This window comes from Emydura macquarii, unplaced genomic scaffold (genome assembly GCF_026122565.2).
Source record: "Emydura macquarii macquarii isolate MOO-44397 ecotype Brisbane River unplaced genomic scaffold, CSIRO-AGI_Emac_v2 contig_629, whole genome shotgun sequence".
Lineage (NCBI taxonomy): Eukaryota > Metazoa > Chordata > Testudines > Chelidae > Emydura > Emydura macquarii.
This window is the reverse complement of record NW_027130766.1, coordinates 2,386,102-2,406,017: the sequence shown is the minus strand read 5'-3', so window position 1 is coordinate 2,406,017 and position 19,916 is coordinate 2,386,102. Positions and strand designations below refer to the sequence as shown.

Here is a 19,916-nt window from a genome sequence, read left to right as displayed (position 1 = left end):
TAAATAAAATATTCTAGTGATATACCTGATGAGACAAATTTTCTTTGCATTCAGGCAGCAGTACTGTTATGAAAAAAAAGTTTCCATTTGGAAAACATTAGGCCAAGATCTATACTTTGCCAACTTGCAGAGATTTACTTCTTCCTGTATACACAGAGAGAGAAAGCCAGAGAAATACACACGCACACAGTGCTAAGAATAAAAATACATTGTAACTCTCTTTCCAAAGGCTGTAATGGGGACCTGCCAAGTAGCAAACTAGAAATCTAACTGAGGTGAAAACCAACATCTTTAATTCTACCTGGAAGAAACCAATTAGCAGCCAGTACCGTTCCTGGAGTACTGGTGTCATGTGCTCTCATTGAGAACTACCACTTGTTAAGGTGTTCTCCATTAGCACAAGTTTTCATATTGACTTGAGGTGTAGCCTGATAGCAGAGAACTCCCTGAGGTAAAATCCAATCTTGAGGAGACAAAGGCAGGCATCGACAAAAAAGAAATGTTACAACCTCCTAGCCAGATGTGGATGGTTAAACGTGTCCTTGGCCTCTGCTGCCTAAATGACTGTGTAACAGCATCTAGGATCCAACACAACCACCAGACTGCAAACACAAATCACAAATGGAGATACCATGGTTCTCTCCAGCTTACCAATATCACCTCAAGTTTTGTATGTGCTAGCTCTCATGCATGCCCCAATCTCTTCCAAATACTGAGTCAAATGTTCAACAGCACTGGCAGGATCTGGTGAGATAGAGATGAATAGCTGGGAATCATCAGCAACCTGAAAAACTGAAGCCCATACTTCCTCACAGCTTCATGTATATGTTGAACAGAAGGGAAGACAAGATGGAACACCATAGGAGGAGATAATTTTACTGCTTTACCAGTGAGATTTGTGTCTTATGCCCAGATCTGTACTGAGATGGCCAAGGGGCAAGAAGATCTGAGACATCTACGTACTCAAACTGTATCTATAATCTTCACTTCACTGTGATGTCAAACAAACATATCATTTAGTCCTGGGCAATTATATAGCAAAAGGCATTTTAGATCTAATTATACTTGTGGTTCACATGAAAGCACCAGGTTCAAGCTCAACCTCAAAACACCAAAAGCTCAAAGACAAAACCAACACATCCAAAAGGATACAGCATCTTCCATGGGATATACCACCACTGACTGTCTAGGAGAACGTCATCAGTAACTGGCACTGCAATCCTGCAGCTGAGTTTCTATCATCTCAGACAAATTTAGGCATCACAATACAAACCAGCTGGTGAAAGGAGACTGGAGAAATGATGTCAAAATGGCCAACAATAAAAGAGATGAGCCAGAGGATAAACAGTGATAAATAAAGACCTCTTGACTTCCATAGAAAATACAAGATCCAAGCAGTGAATTCTAATGTAAAAGGTTCCACTGTTAAAATTCATGCAGCTTACTGTGACTTGGTTGTTGATGTAAATGTGAATGCTCAGATGCCCCATCGGGAATTTAATGGTCCTAATACAGCTAATTAAAGCAGCCACATCTGGTCAAAATGAGACAACTTTCCTTCACTCATGTACTAAATCTAAAAATAAAGACTTTTTCCTATGAATTGATGATAAATTTACACACAATGGCTAATCCTGACACACATCCGAGACTCTCCTGTCTGCATTACTATACACATAGCAATATGGTGGTGCTCAGAGATCACATTTATAAGACATATGAAAGCTGTGGTCTTTGGGAAAGAGGCACATTTATATCTCAATGGCATATAGAATACAGGTCTTTCTACGTAGGTAAATACATTTTCATTCTGAGCAAGTAACTATTAAATTGTTTTAATTCATCTCTTGCCTTACCTTCTTTGGATGGGACACCAGCAGATCCTTAAAGATCTAGTCTGTTTTTTATATTTATGTCTGTTTATTACTCATATCCAAATGGCTGTTAAATGCAGTGTTCAAAACAGTTTGTATTTGAGATTCTAGTTTTCGCCCTTCTCTAATTATTGTTATTAAATGCAACAGGTAACATTGGTGTAATATTATGGTTGAAATATCCAGTACTCAATGTCAAGAAATTGTAAAATTAAGGATGCATTCATAACATTAACTTAGTACTTAATTTTCAAAGGAGCTAAAGGGAATTGGACACCTAATGGGACTAGAATATGCTGTATATGGTACAATGTGGCAAAATGAACATTGTGGGAGCAACCTTTTAAATTTCCTAGCTATTGACTATTTGAAATAAATGCTACACAAAGTTGTTTTCTTTTAAAAATATTAGGTATGATGACAATAGTAGTTTATTGGTCTTCTATGGCCATAATAATGAAGGTCATGGAAAGGATTTGGGGACATCTTTTCTAGGCAGAGCTTCACGGCTCAGTGTCTGAAATGCCTAATTCTGATCAATAAACCAGAATTGCGTTAACAACATATACTGCCTTCCATTCAAGACTATACATGATACTTAGTCAGTGCTGATAACCACAGGTGGTCTCCACTGAGCACTGCTCGGTTCACCCCAGGGACCAATAAGGAGTAGAGCTCACACCTAACAATTATGGCTTTTAAAAAATAACCAGGAAGGAAAAATTTGATTCAATGAGCTGACAACTGACGACCATCCATGAGACTATAACAAACTATCTGCTTCTGATTTGTAGTTAATTTTTTTAATTAAAACTTTTTTTGATTTGGAGTTTTATTGTCTTAACAGAACAGATTGCTATTACCTCCCATTTTGGGAAGGTTTTGTTTCCTTCTTCTTCCAGCTTTTTTTTTTTTTTTTTTTTTTTTTTTTTTACTAATCAGACCGGACTTCCAAAGTTTTGCCCCAAATCCCTCCTCAGTGTCTAGAAGGAAGCTTGTACCTGAGACCTCGCCACAATTCCTGTGCCTATCAGACACGTACCTCAGAGTAAGAGAAGAACAAATTATATTAAATCTTTTCCCTGTGTGATTGGCTGTGGTCTCAATGCTCCATTTAAAATATGCAACGTTGGTAAGTACCTTGCCAGAAAGAATATGTTTAGTGCCATAAGTATTTGGACATCAGTGTTGAGGATCTATTCTGTGTTTCATTAGACACCAAAGTTATATTTCTACCAAATGCTAGAATATTAATACCACATGGTCCATATGAAAAAGCCCAAAATATTTCATTTTACTATGCTGACTAAATTGAATCCTGCAGTGTTACACCATTCCTCATCACTGGTTTGCACATTCTGTTAAACTGATGTCTGGCAAATACCTATTTTAAACTACACCATCAAGCCAACAATGCTGCTTACTTTTATAGAAGATTTTGCTAACTGGGTTTTCTAAAACATTTTAAAATAATTTTAAAGTGTCACTGACTAGTCACATGATAAGCGCCAGATACTTATTTAACCTCATCAATTCCTGACGTTGTCTGATGAACCTCTCAAGATCCCCTATTAACATTTATTTTATAATTCTCAGCAGCCAGTGCTCCCCAAATAGAGCCAGGCAAGCCGCAGAACTGCAGGATCCACCAAGAGTCAGACACATAATAAAGATAATAAAATCTATCGACGTCAGAAGGTGAGTAACTTTGGGGCCCTAATGAATTCCCAACCGCAACCTTTACATTTTAACTTTTGCAAGAGCATAAATGATCCTTCATCTTCATCTATTGAGTAACAAAGGAGAAGACTGGAGAATGAAAAAGCAGGTAAAAAAAATTACGGGGAGAGAGGAAATAGAGAGCAGTGAGACTGTATCACGGCCCTTACATTTTGCAGACTAATTCATTGGAGGACAGATGACTGGAAAGGGCTCAGAAGGAGTGCAACAAAAATGTTAATAATTAGCAGGCCACAATGTGTGTGCACAATTTGGAGGATCCTGGTTACTTGCTTGGCTTTAGTACTTGTTAAAACCACAAAATGAATTAATAACTTGCATTTTTATACCTGACAATTTGTCAACCCCTCGCTGGGTTTTCTATTCACTTTTAATTTTACAGAATTGAGGGTAGAGTTCCCTGGTAATATCCTGAACTTGAGATAACATGCTGAAGTAAATTAATGCTATATTTCTTTGGAAAGAATTAGGGGGCAGGTAGAGAATGAATTTTTAGTGCTAAATGAGAGATTGACAACATATAGGCTTTGCAAACTTCTCCAGTAGAGCCCCTACAAACACATTTCAATCCTGATCTGTTATTCCAGTCTTGGGTCCTTCCATCGCAGAAAATGCCAATCATACCAAGGTAAGGCTGTCTGAATAAAACAGGGTTACTTACCAGTAACTGTTGTTCTTCGAGATGTGTTGCTCATATCCATTCCAATATAGGTGAGTGCACGCCACCATGCATGGGTTCCCGGAACTTTTTTCCCCTTAGCAGATCCGTAGGGTCGGCTCAGGCACCCCCTGGAGTACCGCACTCATGCTGCAGTATATGAGGCACCACCAACCCTACGGCCCCTCAGTCCCTTCTTTCTGCCAACTCTGACAGCGGGGACGGAGGGTGGGTGTGGAATGGATATGAGCAAAACATCTTGAAGAACAACAGTTACTGGTAAGTAACCCTGTTTTCTACTTCGTGTGATTGCTCATATCCATTCCAATATAGGTGATTAAAAAGCAATACCTTGGAGGTGGGTAGGAGTTACTGGTGAGCTTCCCTCAGCACGGCTCCTCTCTCACCTGCTGCACGATGTCATAGTGGGACGTGAAGGTGTGCACCGACGACCAAGTGGCGGCTTTGCAGATGTCCTGCAGGGGCACCCTCTCCACGAAGGCCGCCGACGAGGCCTGAGCTTTGGTTGAGTGCTCTGTGATGACACCTGGAAGTGGCACATTCGCCTGCTCGTAGCGGCACTTGATGCAGGAGGTGATCCACGTGGAGATGCACTGGGTGGAGACAGGTGATCCTTTCATCCGGTTTGCCATGGCGATGAAGAGCTGTGTCGTTTTCCGGAAGGGCCTCGTCTTGTCGATGTAGTAGGCCAGGGCTCGTCTGACATCCAGCGAGTGCTACCTCCACTCTTCCTCCGACCCGTGTGGTTTGGGAAAAAACACGGGGAGGAAGGTGTCTTGGTTATAATGAAACTGGGAGACCACCTTGGGCAGTAAGGCTGAATGGGTTCTCAACCGCACCTTATCCTTACAAAACACGGTGTAGGGGAGCTCCGAGGTCAAAGCTCTAATCTCGGAAACCCTCCTAGCCAGGGTAATGGCCACCAGGAAGGCTACCTTCCAAGATAGGATGAGCAGCGGGCATGTAGCCATGGGCTCAAAGGGGAGCCGCTTTAGTCTGGAGAGGACCAGGTTAAGATCCCAGGGAGGCACTGGGTCCCGGAACTGCGGGTAAAGCCTTTCCACCCCCTTGAGGAACCTGACTGACATGGGGTGGGAGAACAGGGATCTCCCCTCTAACGGCTGATGGAAAGCCGAAATAGCCGTCAGGTGAACCTTCAGGGAGGCTAGCGCCAAACCCTGGAGTTTTAGCTGGAGCAGGTACTCCAGGATCGCCTGGATAGGCGAAAGGCTCGGCCGGATGCCCCGGGACTCCGCCCAGCAGGTAGACTTTCTCTACTTGGCCCGGTACACGACCTGTGCTGAAGGTTTTCTGCTGCCCAGCAGAATTTGTTGGACCTGCACCGAGCAGGCTCTCTCCCCCTCCGTCAGCCACAGAGCCTCCAGGCCATGAGGTGCAGGGAGTCCAGGTCCGGGTGGAGTAGGCGACCCTGGTCCTGGGAGAGCAGGTCGGCCAGGCCGGGGCAATGAGTATCATGTCTGCTCTATCCCTCTTGATTTTCAAGAGGACCTTGGGCAGGAGTGGAATGGGGGGGGAACGCATACATGAGGGTCCCCTTCCACTCGATGAGAAATGTGTTGGATATGGAGCCCAGCTCGCGACCCCGGAGCGAGCAAAACCTCGGGCACTTCCTGTTCCAGGACGATGTGAACAAGTCCAGTTGGGGAACACCCCACTCGCGGAAAATGGAAGTCACTATCTCTGGGTGCAATGACCAGTCGTGGCAGGGTAGAAATGACCTGCTGAGGTGGTCCGCCTCGTCGTTCCTGACCTCTGGGAGGTAATAGGCAGACAACTGAAAGTTGTGCCTCACTGAGAAGTCCCACAGTCGAATGGCCTCCTGGCAGAGGGCCGAGGAGCACGTTCCCCCCTGCCCGTTGATGTAAAACATGGCTGCTGTATTGTCCGTCAGCACCTGCACCACCCTGCCATTCAGGAACCTGAGGAACACCTTGCAGGCCAGCTTGACAGCCCTGAGTTCTTTCACATTGATATGGAGGTGCTTCTCCTCCTCCGACCACAGCCGCTGGGTGCCCAGATTGGCACTGATGTGGGTTCTCCACCCCACGTCCAAGGCGCCGGAGATCAGGGTGACCGACGGGGCCATATCCCTTTAGGGGACACCCCTCAACACCATCCCGGGGGTCCTCCACCAATTCAGTGAGGCCAGAACCCACGGGAGAACCATGACCACCCTGTTCAAGGGGTGTCTGCTCGGTGCATACGCCAAGGCCAACCATGCCTGGAGCGGCCTGAGTTTGAGGCGAGCCTGCCTTACCACATATGTGCAGGCTGCCATGTGTCCTAACAGCTGAAGGCAGTGCCTGGCTGTCGTCCCGAAGCACTGGTGCAGCTAAGATAATAGGGGGCCGGGAGGCAGAGGAGGCTTCCTGTGAGGAGATGCAGGCTCCAGAGCATGCTCTACGGGCCGTGGCTGGTGCACCTCCGCACTTGACCCCGCCCGCACGGGCTGTGCGAGGGAGTGTGAGCGCTCTGTGTGCTGACGCCTCTTCTTTTTCGGCACCGGGGATGGTCTGCGTCAAGTCAACTCCGGTGCCGGCGGAGCGCTCTGCACCGAGGAGACGCTCGGTACCGAGGTGGAACGCAGCGGCTCGGAAGCCCGGTCAGAGCGCCGCTTCCATCAGGATAGCCTTCAGTCTAATGTCCCTCTTTTTTTGAGTCCTGGGCTTGAAGGCTTTACAGATTTTACACTTTTCCCTCCGATGCTGCTCTCCCAGGCACTTGAGGCAGCGATCGTGAGGGTCACTGACTGGGAAAGCCTTGCTGAAAGCAGCGCAAGGCTTAAAGCCAAGTGAGGCGGGCATGGCCCGGCCACCCTAAGCGCTCCTATTAAAACTTAAACTATTCTACTTAACTATTTAACACTTACTCTACAAACAACTAACTATACCCAACAAAGCTGTAACAGGGGAAAGTACTTGTGAGGAGCAAGAGACGTTCCAGCAACCATCACGGGCAGAAAGAAGGAACCAAGGGGCCGTGGGGTCGGCAGTGCCTCATATATTGCAGCATGAGCGCGATACTCCAGGGGGGCGCCTGAGCCGACCCTACGGGGGCTGCTAAGGGGAAAAAAATTCCGGGAACCCATGCACGGTGGCGTGCACTCACCTACATTGGAATGGACATCAGCAATCACTCGAAGTAGAACATGAACAAATGCACTAAAACCATTCAGCTGAGTTCCAATAATTTATTTCCCTTCTAATCTTAAACTTCAGATTTAAACACAGGCCTTCAGGAGACACACTTCTGTACCATCTAGATCACCCTCCCCTACACAAACCGAATTCTTAGTTGTAATTTGATTTAGTTGAAGTGCCTGTTTGGAAATGATTTGGCTTGCAGACTCCTTTCTCTTCAAAAAGAACAAGAGCTCTTTCTGAGGTATACTGGCAGGAAGCATCCACAATTCATTATTAGTAGTAAGCTGTGTTGTGTATTTGCTAGTTTCCATTTTAGTACCACCAGCTGGAACACACAGATATCTTGTTGTCCAAAACAAAGCCCATCCAGTACTAAGTCACATATCAAGAGTATTATAAATATCTAGAGAGCAACACCTGGACAAGAGTCACCTTTTACTTATTAGAACTGAAATGTTGACCTGAAGAACACAGTAATGTCAGTTTTTCTCATATGTAAAACAGTAGCATGCAAATGATGGTATATTAGGATCAAGATTCTCAAGCATTTATCTTCCATTTACTCCATTTAGATTGCCAGCCCTTCAGAGAATCTCATATTTTTCAGTAAAGAACCTAGTATACATTTAGCAGTATATAAATATCTATTTTTTTATTGACCACATCCTTGGAGATGGCTGAAGTATTTTTATCAAGTTTTCAGAAAAATCAACGAAGCATGAAAAACTTCAGCCCAAAAGGTTAAAGTATGTACTAATTACAAGCAAGTGAAAACAGGGGATTATAATTGAAAGTGTTAGGTGATGTACTAATAGGCACTACTACTCTACTGCCTATATTAATAGCAGCAGTAGCACTTTAGTATTCTAAGACAAGAGTTGTAGCACTCAGGAATTCCCCATCCAGTCCTCTGTCCCCAAAAAATTTCCTTTAGAGGACAATAAGAATGTTTTACATAGTAAATTACCACTGACCTTCCCTCAACAGAGATGAAAACCCGATGGCAATGCTGGGAATGTTTTAATACACAGTTAGTTCTCCAATTCTACTTCAGGGTACCTTGCAACTATTACCTTGCAGGTTAAGCTATATTAACCTCAGCTAGCTTTACATTCCCCTGGCTGACAACAGTAAAATGAAAAGTGCACTCAGTATTCTGTTTAAAATCTGCTACTTGTACAAAATGTTTTTCCTGTTCTTAGTCTTTAGCATTGGGCTGGGAAAGGAACACAATTCCCCTTAGCAAAGAGATTGGCTTAACAGACAATATGGATAGAAGGGAAGAGTTCCTTGTTTAATGTTTAGCCACTGAACCTCTTCCAGGAAAAATTAAATGTTGGGCAAGAGGGGGATTGGTGGGTTAAACAATAGTCATAATGCTTGCCTTCAAACCACTACTTGTTCCACTAAAGACTGGGAACCATCTCTGCAAATCCCCAAGATGTGGCATACTAAGACTGAGCCTGAGTTTAGGATTTCCAGCTGACACAACAGCATGAAAAGCCGGTCACTAGAACAGGCCAGTTCTACACCGTTTCAAGGAAACATTTGGAACTTTTTAACACTCAGGAAAAATCACATATCCTATGAATAGAAGAGAATTCCAAATAGTGGTATTATCTATAGTACTTTCTCCTTTCTCTCCCTTTTTAAGATAGCGTGTCACTTCAACAAGAACCAGAACCAGCCATAAAATATGAAACACTGCTGCTATTCACAGGAAGGCTTAACTGAAAAAGAAAAGAAAATATGCAGTGCTGCATGTTTTTTAAAAGTGTGTCTGGAAAATAATTTGATTCTGTTCCTACAATAAAGTTAAATGTTTTGGATGCAATCACTGCAAATTATGAAATCTTGGCAAGCTGCTCAGTTAAAACATATGGAAATTCTGTCTGTCAAAGTTTGCTTTCTTCGCTTACTGCCTGCCAAGACATTTTTATAACTGTATCACCAGCCAATATGATTTCATTACAAACCGTGATCCAAGACGACACAAAATCACTTTTCTCTTTCAGTCAGGCGTTGTGTATCATGTACAAATCCCCAGCAGAATTAAAGCTGGCCAAGCCTGCAGTGCCATTGGATTGCTACATTAGAAACCAGTCTAGCATGGACTGATGGACACATTCCAGACTGCCTTACTTGAGACAGTAGGTCAGCTCCTCGAGATAAAAATAAGCATGTCACCCAGAGGAGAGTCTTATGGACAGTTAATAAGCATGCCTTGCAAACAGGCAAACGTCGGATAGCCCTGTGGCAAATCAACAGCAGGAAGCTGTCCCACATGGCCGAAACACGACTCAAGCCATCTTTTCAGTGTATGCTTATTCAGATACTGTGGTTGCAAAACCTGGAATGCCAGCACAAGCACTTTCTCCAGAAGATCGTCAACATAAACTGGGAGGATCGCAGCACTAACATCAGTGTCCTCACAGAAACCAGCATCTTTAGTGTTGAGGCCCTGATAATTCAGCACCAGCCGAGATGGATGTCTGATGCATGCCTACCAAAACAATTGTTGTACGCTCAACTCACCAAAGGAGAAAGGCAACGGGGAGGCCAAAAAAAATGCTTTAAAGATACTCTCAAGACAATCATCAAGACATGTGGCATCACACAGTGGGAGACAGTCGCCCAAGAAGTCAGAGAAAGAACAACCACTTTTGAGGAAAAACGTCTCGCCTTGGTCTCAGAAAAATGCCAGAAAAGGACAGACAACTGTCATGTTGCAGTCATGGCCCAACCCTGCATTCCAACACCATCTGCAACATCTACCAATGAGTCTGTGACTCAAGTATCGGACTTCTTAGTCATCAAAAGACCCATATAAAACAAAACCTGTGAAAGTCATCATCCTTGACCATGAGGAATAGCTGCTGCCGCTCACTGTGGTCGCAGTATGTCTGAGGGCACCAAGACTAAAAAACAACCCCCCCAACCCAAAACTTTAACCATTATGCATCTTTTGCAAGCAGTAACTGCTGAAATGCAAACAAACCAAAGTAAAATAACAGGAAAAATTAGGGTGTAACAGGCTGCAATATTGAACTCATATGTATAACCTGCTAGCACATAATTCTGTATATAGCAAACTAAACAGACAGCAAAGATGACCTTTGCTTTCTAAGCAAACATCACAGCAAAGCAACTTTAACAACACTTCACGTAGCTCCCTTTGCACTGTTCCTCACAGAAACATGGCAACGACTGGCAAACTACCATCATCTAAAGAGATCAGTATTTGAGTCTATTGCTACACCTTCTCTCAAGTTTTCTTTCTCATCTTACTTGACAATGTTAGGAAGAAAAGCACTGCAAATCAAGAGGCCACTTCATCTCTTAGTAGCAAGACATCACTTCATGTCTAGATTATGGGAAACTTTACTTGAATCAGATGTTTCCACCAAGATAATACACAATGCAGGAAGTGCCACAAAGTCATATCCTGGTGGCTACTACCTATGACATGGCAACCCAAAAGTCCTTCAGCTGGTTCTTACCTCTTAGGTCTTGTTGTATGCGGGCACCTGCCATGCTCTGCCGAGGCATTCGGAGGGACGTACGTAGGGGAGTATGCCTCTGCTCATCCAGGTAAGCTAGATCCTCTAAGTGGGCTGAGCTGGTGGCTACCAAGAGAAAGCAAACAACTATCAGTCCTGGTATTTTTATTCATATATTATTGTTTTTCCCACTAAACATTAATATATTTATAACTATATTAAATCAACACAGCTGAGATGAAGTAAGATTTCATGTGATATTATGGATTACTACTTTTGACCTGGAAGGGACATAAATCCTATGGCAGACAAAAATGCAAGTGTAAAATATTATTGAGAAGCTGTACTCAAATTGCTTAGGCAGATAAGAACAATGTATGTTTCTGTCCAGCTCTTTGGTTCCTTAAAGGTAGAAATTTCAAGGAATTTGGATAAATCATGCATGAAATGAAATTTGGAAAACATAGGGCATAGTAATTTCACACAGATAGGAAAAACGAGGTGTTTTGGTAACATTTATCTGAAGCCCCCAAGACATTTGTACTGGTTTGGTTTCCTGATGATGCTCAGAAATGGAGATTGCTTACATCTGCTATGCCTTTCCTATTGAAAGGATTATTTAATTGCTTGTGCAAAAAGTTTAACAGATACGTCAAAGACTCCAGCTACGTAACTGGGAATTTAACAGTGTATTTTAACTGAATGTCAACAAATCTCTTCTTCAATTATTTAAGATATGCCTTATTTCGACATTAATATGTATCTAGTCAGACACTTAGAATTGCTGATAGAAAATTTAAACTTCTAACAGACAGGTGACAAGGAACTTGAACAGATAATAAATAGAAATAAGTCTCAGTTCTAAAGAAGATAACTTTACTATACTATTATTTATTCATGGCAGAACTTTAGTTTGCCTGATAACAATAGATTAAATAGGAGTAATTTATTGCATTTGGTTGAAGGCAATTCTACTGTGTATATATATGTGGGTGCAATAATAATGGCTGCTAGAAAATATATCCCTTACTTTGTGGAAAGTGACAGATAATGCAGTTCAGATCATGTTATTCTTTCCAATTTCAAATTAAGAACTAAAGATAGACTGACACAACATCAGCTGGGAATACACCTCCAAGTGGTTGGGCTACTTCTGCAAGGACTCAGCTACAAGCAAAACTTTCATGGGGGATCATATTAAATATACTGAAGCAGTAAATAGTTTAAAGGGTACTTTCATTTTGATATGAAAAATATTTATCTTTAGATAAGATGGCCTCCTGCACTACCATGCTTACAGTTGGCATCTCTTATCAAAATTGTGACATTTACAATGGTTATTTCAATGGTCAGTTCTTTAAGTGTATTTTTTTTTTATTTAGATACCCCCCGGTTGAAAAGATTTATAAACAGGAGTTTTGTTATCAGAGAAGGGAGGCAGGCGTCCACTCACACTGGATTGTAACTGAGCAACAAATTGCAAACTTTTCAAAGAGAAATGAGTGGTTTGCTTAGCAAAGAGTTTAAAGCAGATCAGGAAAGAGAAAGAACGACCAATATACTTTTAAAAATATAAACTTCACTGAGATTTTGTACTCAACAGAGCACCCAAGAATGAGAGTGGGGGGAAGGACAGAAAATCAGAGAGGAAGGTGGAGAACCAGCAGAGTGTCCCATCAGTAAATATACACACATATACATTTAGAATAAACAGTTCCCAGTTTTCACTGAAGGGAAGCAACCAGACTTATCATTCTCAACAAGACTACATAAATCTATACATGAAAGAGTATTTTGTGTGTACAAGGAAAGTTAGCAATGGGAAGATTGGGGACAAAAGAGAGGTTGTTAATATATTATAACATCTTAAGAAAAGGATGTATAAGAACTGGCTTGTCAATCAGATGTTCAGATCACATTCTTATTTTTTTGGTTTTTTATAACACCTTTCATCCAAGCAGCTCAAAGTGTATTACAGACAACAATTAAAAAAGCCTCACAATGGCTCAAAACTATTATCCCCCTTTTAGGGATAGAAAGCTCAGGTACAGATCAGTTATGTGATTCACTCAAGGTCACACCCCAGTTAGCAATTTGTACTAGAGCTGAGGAGTCCTAACTCCCATTGCCCTGCTCTAACTACTGCAGATACTGTTTCTCTAGACACCATAATCAGGCGTACTCAGTCCTGAAGCCAGCATCTCATGTGAAACTAGAATCCAAGTACAATGAGCCATTAAGAGATTTACTTATTTTTCTTTTCTTCTAATTTAGAATAAAGAAAAGGCGCCGACACACAGGCTTCGAGTGCCCTGTCAATTGTCTCAACTTACAAAACCAAAATGTCTTGTGGGTGGGGGTAGGAATTGGTCACGTTTGCCCTGCTTTCCCCTTTTGGCCTGAGTGACCATTCTGAATTCAACAGGGGCCTTCTCTTGTTCAATCTCCCTCATCCATTGTGGGGATGGCCTTCAAAGATTCCACTCAGGTGTGAGACCATGCAGACATTTCCTTCCTGCATCCATAACCCACTCTTCCCTCACCTCTCCTAGGTTTTTCTGGTTAGTCACCACAATTTGTGGTTTGCTGCAGGACTTGTTTTGCTGGAGGCTCCACCAGCAATCTTTTCAGCACTATGACAGACTTTTCCCTCATCACAAAATTGGCACTAAATAAATATGGGGTTTTCATTTTCTTCAGAGCACAAAAAAGGTCTAGTTTAAGGAGGGAGTCTGTTTATATTTGTTCAATTGTCACAAGTTTCCGTAGATATCTACAGCAGATTAAGTTAGGCAGGGGGCTCCAGAGTGCCATCACAATCGCAGGCATTGGCTCAGTGGCTTCTGGTTGCAATCATTGCTCTGCATTGCATTACATGGACTTCAATATCTAGTTCAGAAAGAGGAAGCTCTTATTTAGACCCACATTCCTCACCCCAGGAAAAGTCTGGGGATTTTAGGGGCTACCTTGGTCCTGATGTCTGCTTGATTTGACAAAAGTGGCCTCTCCTCCTCCTAATGATTAGGCCCTGTTTCCATGGCAATTTGATAACGTAACATGCTGGGCTTGCCCTTCTGGCAGAAGGGGATTATGCTGCAGTTAGGTTCTGGTTATGTTAGAATGAATATAGTTTTTAATCATATATACACATCGGTTATTATTTCCTACATTGTGCAGATCAATGTATCTATGGTAATTTTGATGCACATTGGCTTTTCCATTGTACTGAGAGCATGGTTTTTTCAAATGCAGTATTTGTCAGTGTTTCAGTTTAGTTTTTTAATGTAATTTACTCATTATTGTTTAATATGAAGCACTTTCTGCAGATATGGTTACCTGCAAATCAGCTGAAAAGTAGGACAAACAGAAAAATGTATACAACAACCAATGAGACTGGATCACACTCCTATGAAGAAATTAGCACATTCTGCTTGGCAACCAGTAAAGCAGGGCCATTAAAACCTTGATGTGATTACAAAAGACTGAAAACACATACAGTACATTTCATCTGGCCATTGAATAAATGAAGTACCACTGATTTTTCCTGGAAAATACTGGATGCACAGATGATTCTATTCTGGTGACAACAGAAACCATAGCACTCTTGTTTTTTATTACCAAGAAAAGTACTGGAATGGATTTCATTTAGAAATAATCCTGTTTGTTGCAGATTTCATTTGTTTCTCATTGTTAACTGAGTGTGATTTGAAACTCATTTTTATATAAACAAAAACAAGAGTTGATGTTTTGCATAGTGAAAAGCTAAGAGCTGTTTGAAACAGAACTTCTGAGAAAAAGAATTGTGGGATGACATCCAGGAAAAAGAGCTCTCATTTCTGATTAGCATGTGCCTCGTACAGCATTCAAACACTCAATATGTTTTTTTTTCCTGGAGTCATTTCCCAACTTTTCATACAGAGATGTTATACTAGGGGAAGAAGAGGGATACTGGAATTGATGTTTTTTGCTGAATGTTTACATACTGAAGACCAATCCAAAGATTTAAAGACTCCCACTTAAATGGTATTATTGTGTGGTTCCTTGATCTCATTGCACACTTAGACAGCTGAAGCATGTGGGTGGCATTTCAGCAAGAGGAGGAGCTGTGTGAGATCATCCATCATGTGGATTCCAAACTAGAGGGTCAGTTTAAACCATTTCGGGCTAGTTTGCACTACGAAGGCTTTGGTGGTAAAGCTACATCAGCAGAGCCCCCTACTGGAGATGCAGGCACATACCAGGAAAAAGAGTTATTTTGCCAGTGTAGTTAAACCACCTCCCTGAACAACATCAGCTATTCTGACAAAAGGCTCTTTTGCTGGTAAAGCTGCATCTACATAAGGGGTTCAGACCCCTAACCAATATACCTATATTAGCAAAACTCTGTAGTGCAGACCTGGCCTCAGCTGTGGTGGCATATCCTCCCAATCACAGCATTAGGGAGAGCGGAGTGGACTGTCACCACCTACAGGTGACAATCTAGCCCCAAAAGTTTTCATGCCACTGCTTTACAGAGGGACAAAATCCTCTCTCACCTGGACCATAACCATCACCACTGACTCAACTCTTGTCACATAATCATATTCATATTCCCTATTAATCACAGAGGAATAGAAATCACACTGCTTGCTGTTCAGGCTTTTAAATATTTTGTTTGGATTATTTGATGTGTTCATTATTATTTTAATTGTTTAGCATCATGATGGTCTCAGTTGGAGAAGTCGCTGATAAACAAAGTTATTACTGTTGAGAATATTTATTCATTTACTTAATATTAAATAAATAAAATTACTATTTTAAATTTAATTGCCTCCTCCAAAGACTTCCTGTATGGGCTTGAGCAAGTTATTTCTGTGAAATAGGGAAGTACTTGGACCCAGCTCTCTCAAGTCCAAGTGCAGTGCCTTGGACACAAGAGAACTTCCTCTCTCCTTGTCTCATAACACAAAAAAGGGACATTCAATTAAATACTTTTTCATATAATGCATAGCAAGAATGTGGAACTCATTACCACAGGATGTCATTGAGATCAAGAATTTAGCAAGATTCAAAGACTGGATGCTATAGTTAGTGATGACAAATCTCATGCTTAAGGGCTGAAACTCATCTCTAAGAGTACAATTTGGTCATGGAGGTCACGTGACTTCTGGGGCAGGGCTGGAGCAGCTTTCAGCCCCTCTGCCGCCCAACAGCTGATCAGCGGCCAGCCCCATGGCCACCGATCAGGTGTTCGGTGGCCAGCCTGCCGGAGCAGTGGCCTGGAGCAGCTTTAAGCCCCAGCAGTTCTGTTTTCTCCCCTTCCCCAGGATATTTTTAGTAAAAATCAGGGCCAGGTTGCAGGCGTCCGTGAATTTTTGGTTATTGCCCACAACCCGTTCCTGACTTTTACTAAAAATACCTATGACAGAATCTTAACCTAACTCATCTCTATCTATTAGGTATAAGAATGACACTTTCATGGAGGGCAGATTATTCCATATTCCCCTGAAGCATCTGGTGATGGCCACTGTCAAAGATGGGAATTGGGTTAGATGGACCAGGGAGGTTAATCTAAGACTGTAATTCTTATGCTCCCATGCTAGACCTCTCCTTCAAATAAACAACTGGGGAGGAAAAATGAACACTAGCAAACTTACCTATTTTTCTATAACCTCATTCTTAGAAGTGGCTGAACCATTTTCACTGACACGTTCCAAAACATTTCAGCTTGAGGCAGAGAACAAGCATGTAAAATTTCAGTCTAAATTATTAGAATTTGACCAAGTTATAAGCAACGCAAAGAAGGGACTTTCTAATGGAAAGTGTCAGACAACATTAACTATTGTTTTCGCTACCAATGCAAAAGTTAGACAAAAGACAACAAACTGGGGTGAGAAAAGGGAGAAGAGAGATGAAACAATAAGAAAATGTGGTTTTGAAAAAGATTTTCTTAAATTCTGAAATATGCTCTTCACTCTTCATACTCCTCCCCTCCCATAAAGTCGACCAAAAACAAACCTTCATTGCAAGGAAGGAGATTAAAAGTTGTGGAAATGCTGTGATTAAAAAGAACTGGATTTACTATGACTGAAAGTTGTTAATTCCTCATATTAAAACCCTTTGCAATCTGCTCAGAGCCCTTACAGACTTGGGGTCTGATTCTCATTTACACCATGGCCTCTTTACACCACTCTTCAAGTGCAAAGCGGTCTTTTACATGTGAATATACATGTAATTTATGCTCACTTTGTGGCCATGTAAATGATCCTGAATACTGGAAAGGGGCATCAGTACAAATGAGAATCAGGCCCTTCATTTGCAAATAAAATATTTTTTCAACTTGTTTGCTCTGCAAGCAGCACGAGAAAAAATAAACAGAACTTACTAGAATTTACTAGTCTTTAAATATGCTATACAACCAAACCAGAAACTCACCCCTCAGTGCTCTTTAGAAAGTTTAACAAAGAAATATTTACTCAAAGGAGATTGGTTATTTCAAAGTTTGACCACTTCCTCCCTTTCAGATTTGTAAATTACGCATCAGTAGTTTGTGCAGATCACTAAATTAGGATAAGGATGATCACCCTTTCCAGGCATATCTTTTACTTGAAAGGGAGCTGTTTTTGTGACATCATCATCGGCAGTTTCTTGCTGAATTCTGTTAAATCCTTTAGCAAACTCATCTTTTCATTACCTGGTTTAAGTATCTCCTGTTTCTTAAGAAAATGTGGAGCCCTGAACATTACACAAGCAGAAGTGTATAGTACAGTTGTTCATATGCTTCATTGCTAGAACGCTTATACTCTCACACATATTCGACTGACAACAGCTGCTGCATAGCAAACATTTCCTGCATCCAATCTCCCTGTCTAGCTCTGCCGAATCTCATTTTAATTCTTCCAAGCACACACACAGCCATTATGGATGACCACAAACATTAGCCTCCTTGGCAATTTAATTTGTTTATATTACCCTTTCACTGCCACTGCATATTGATAGATGTTTCTTCTCAGTTTTATGTATCCTCAGTTAAAAACAAAACTGAACAAGTTTCTTTAGATTACTCATCAACCAAACCCGATGGGAAAAAATCTTGTTATGAAAACTCACATTAGTGCTCAAATAGACATCAGTCTTATGACGTTAGTGGAGTCTTTTTATCCTGCAGTTTAAGGAAAAACATGCTTACACAAGCCAACCTTGCAGGCTGCACACTAGAGACAATGAACTACTGTAGTGTAAATTTGTTGCATGCCTGGCTGTTTGGGCAAGCAATCCCTGAGGCTTAAGAATTTTATTTTATTAAGGTTATTTATACAGTGTATTGATATCAATTACATGGGATTTTAGGTGTTTAACTGGTATTCTTAAGAGAAACATCTCTCACATGCCATGCATAAATTGTATCCCTCAGGCCCTGTTCACACTACAATTTCTACCAGATCTTGAAACGGTTTTCTAGATTTGTTCTTGTCAACTGTTCAGGTAAAATTATTTTGCCAGTGAGTGGCAGTCAGTGTGAAAGGATAGAAACATTTCTTTAAAATGGTGGCTGAAAATGTTTCTTGGTTAATTGTGTCTTAATATTTAGAAGTGGTTTACTTTTTCTTCTGAAGGGAGGAATAATTTTGTTCATCTACACATCTCTTTTGGAATAATTTCAACTGACTGGAGTGATGCTTTATGTGATCTCTTATACAAGGGCCATAGTTATCAGATAAAGGAGAACGTCTCAGCCACTTTGCACCCACCTCTTAACCAAAACCGACAAATTACAATGAATGGGAAGGATTTGGAGGAAGCCAAATTCACCGGCCTGAGTAACATACTGTTGTCTGTCACTCAGGTAAGCGCAACATATGATTGTCAGAGGACATCTTGCACAGTGGTCTTTAGGCTCTGTCCACACTTCAGTGGTTGCTAGCAGCCAAGATATTTTCCATTACAGGTCATGTAATTTTGCCACCTCGTGCTGACCTGTGTTAGTGGGAAGAAACTTTTCAAATTTAGCTATTGAAAACCTTTTTAAATAGCCCTAATCCTGAAGGATTAACGGTAATTTGTGGGTTTTGCTTAAATGACACGTATGAAGTCTGAGACATTCTTCCAGTAGCTGTGGCTCTTATAAAAGGGATCATATAAGGCATCATATTCAGTAATTTATTATGCAAATAGAAAAATGCATCGATTCAGTTTGTTCCAAAAGAGACAAAGGGACAAAGACGACTTGATTGTGGTGATGTCACTTCGGGTATGTTCACATTGCAACTAGACACCTGCGACTGGCCCACGCCAGCTGACTGGGGCTTGGACCGATTGTTTAATTGCACTATAGACATTTCCCAACTCGCAGGATCCTAGAGCCCAGGCCTGAACATCTACAGCGCAATTAGACAGCTCCTTTGCCTGAGCCCCCTAACCCCGAGTCAGCTGGCACGGGCCAGCTGCAGGCTTTTAGTTGTAATGTAGACGTAGCCTTAGTGTGCTGATAACAGGGATTGAACGGTCTTTATGAAGCAAAACACACAGATATTCTGCTGGTCACTGCAGTGGACAGCTGAGTTCCTCATATAGCCCTTGATGTGCCTCATGTGGCAATCATCAATTGTGTTGCCACATCACTATAAGAATCAGTATTTTATATTGTATCCTGCATCTGTGATGGCTGTTGTGAGACCAGTGTTACAAAAAGCTTGCTGCAGATCTGGGGACAGGCCCTGAATGCTGCCCAAAAAGCAGCATATGGTGGTTAAACTGGGAGCTACTTTGATTCAGATACTGAATTTAATCACCCTCATACCATATCTGCCTTCGCAAGCTACCAAAAAGAGTGGGCATGCCTCATGTGCATAAACCAGGCTCTTTTCCATCTGCACTTCCCTCCTTTATCAAAGCCCTCTCTACATGGATTTAGCCAACAGTGAGACTAGCTGTATACTGGACCCAACATGTAAATGACATATCCATCTCACATGCCCCA

General features: G+C 41.8%; 1 protein-coding gene across 10 annotated transcripts in view; it reads right to left on the bottom strand.

The window, feature by feature from the left end:
* The window catches only part of TANC2 (tetratricopeptide repeat, ankyrin repeat and coiled-coil containing 2), a 492,680-nt gene that overhangs the window by 98,091 nt on the left and 374,673 nt on the right, over positions 1 to 19,916 (bottom strand). For all 10 annotated transcript variants that reach the window (XM_067540990.1, XM_067540986.1, XM_067540987.1 and 7 more), the window contains one exon: positions 10,958 to 11,083. In XM_067540990.1, coding sequence (XP_067397091.1) covers positions 10,958 to 11,083 — 126 coding nt within the window. The remainder of the gene's footprint in view (positions 1 to 10,957; positions 11,084 to 19,916) is intronic.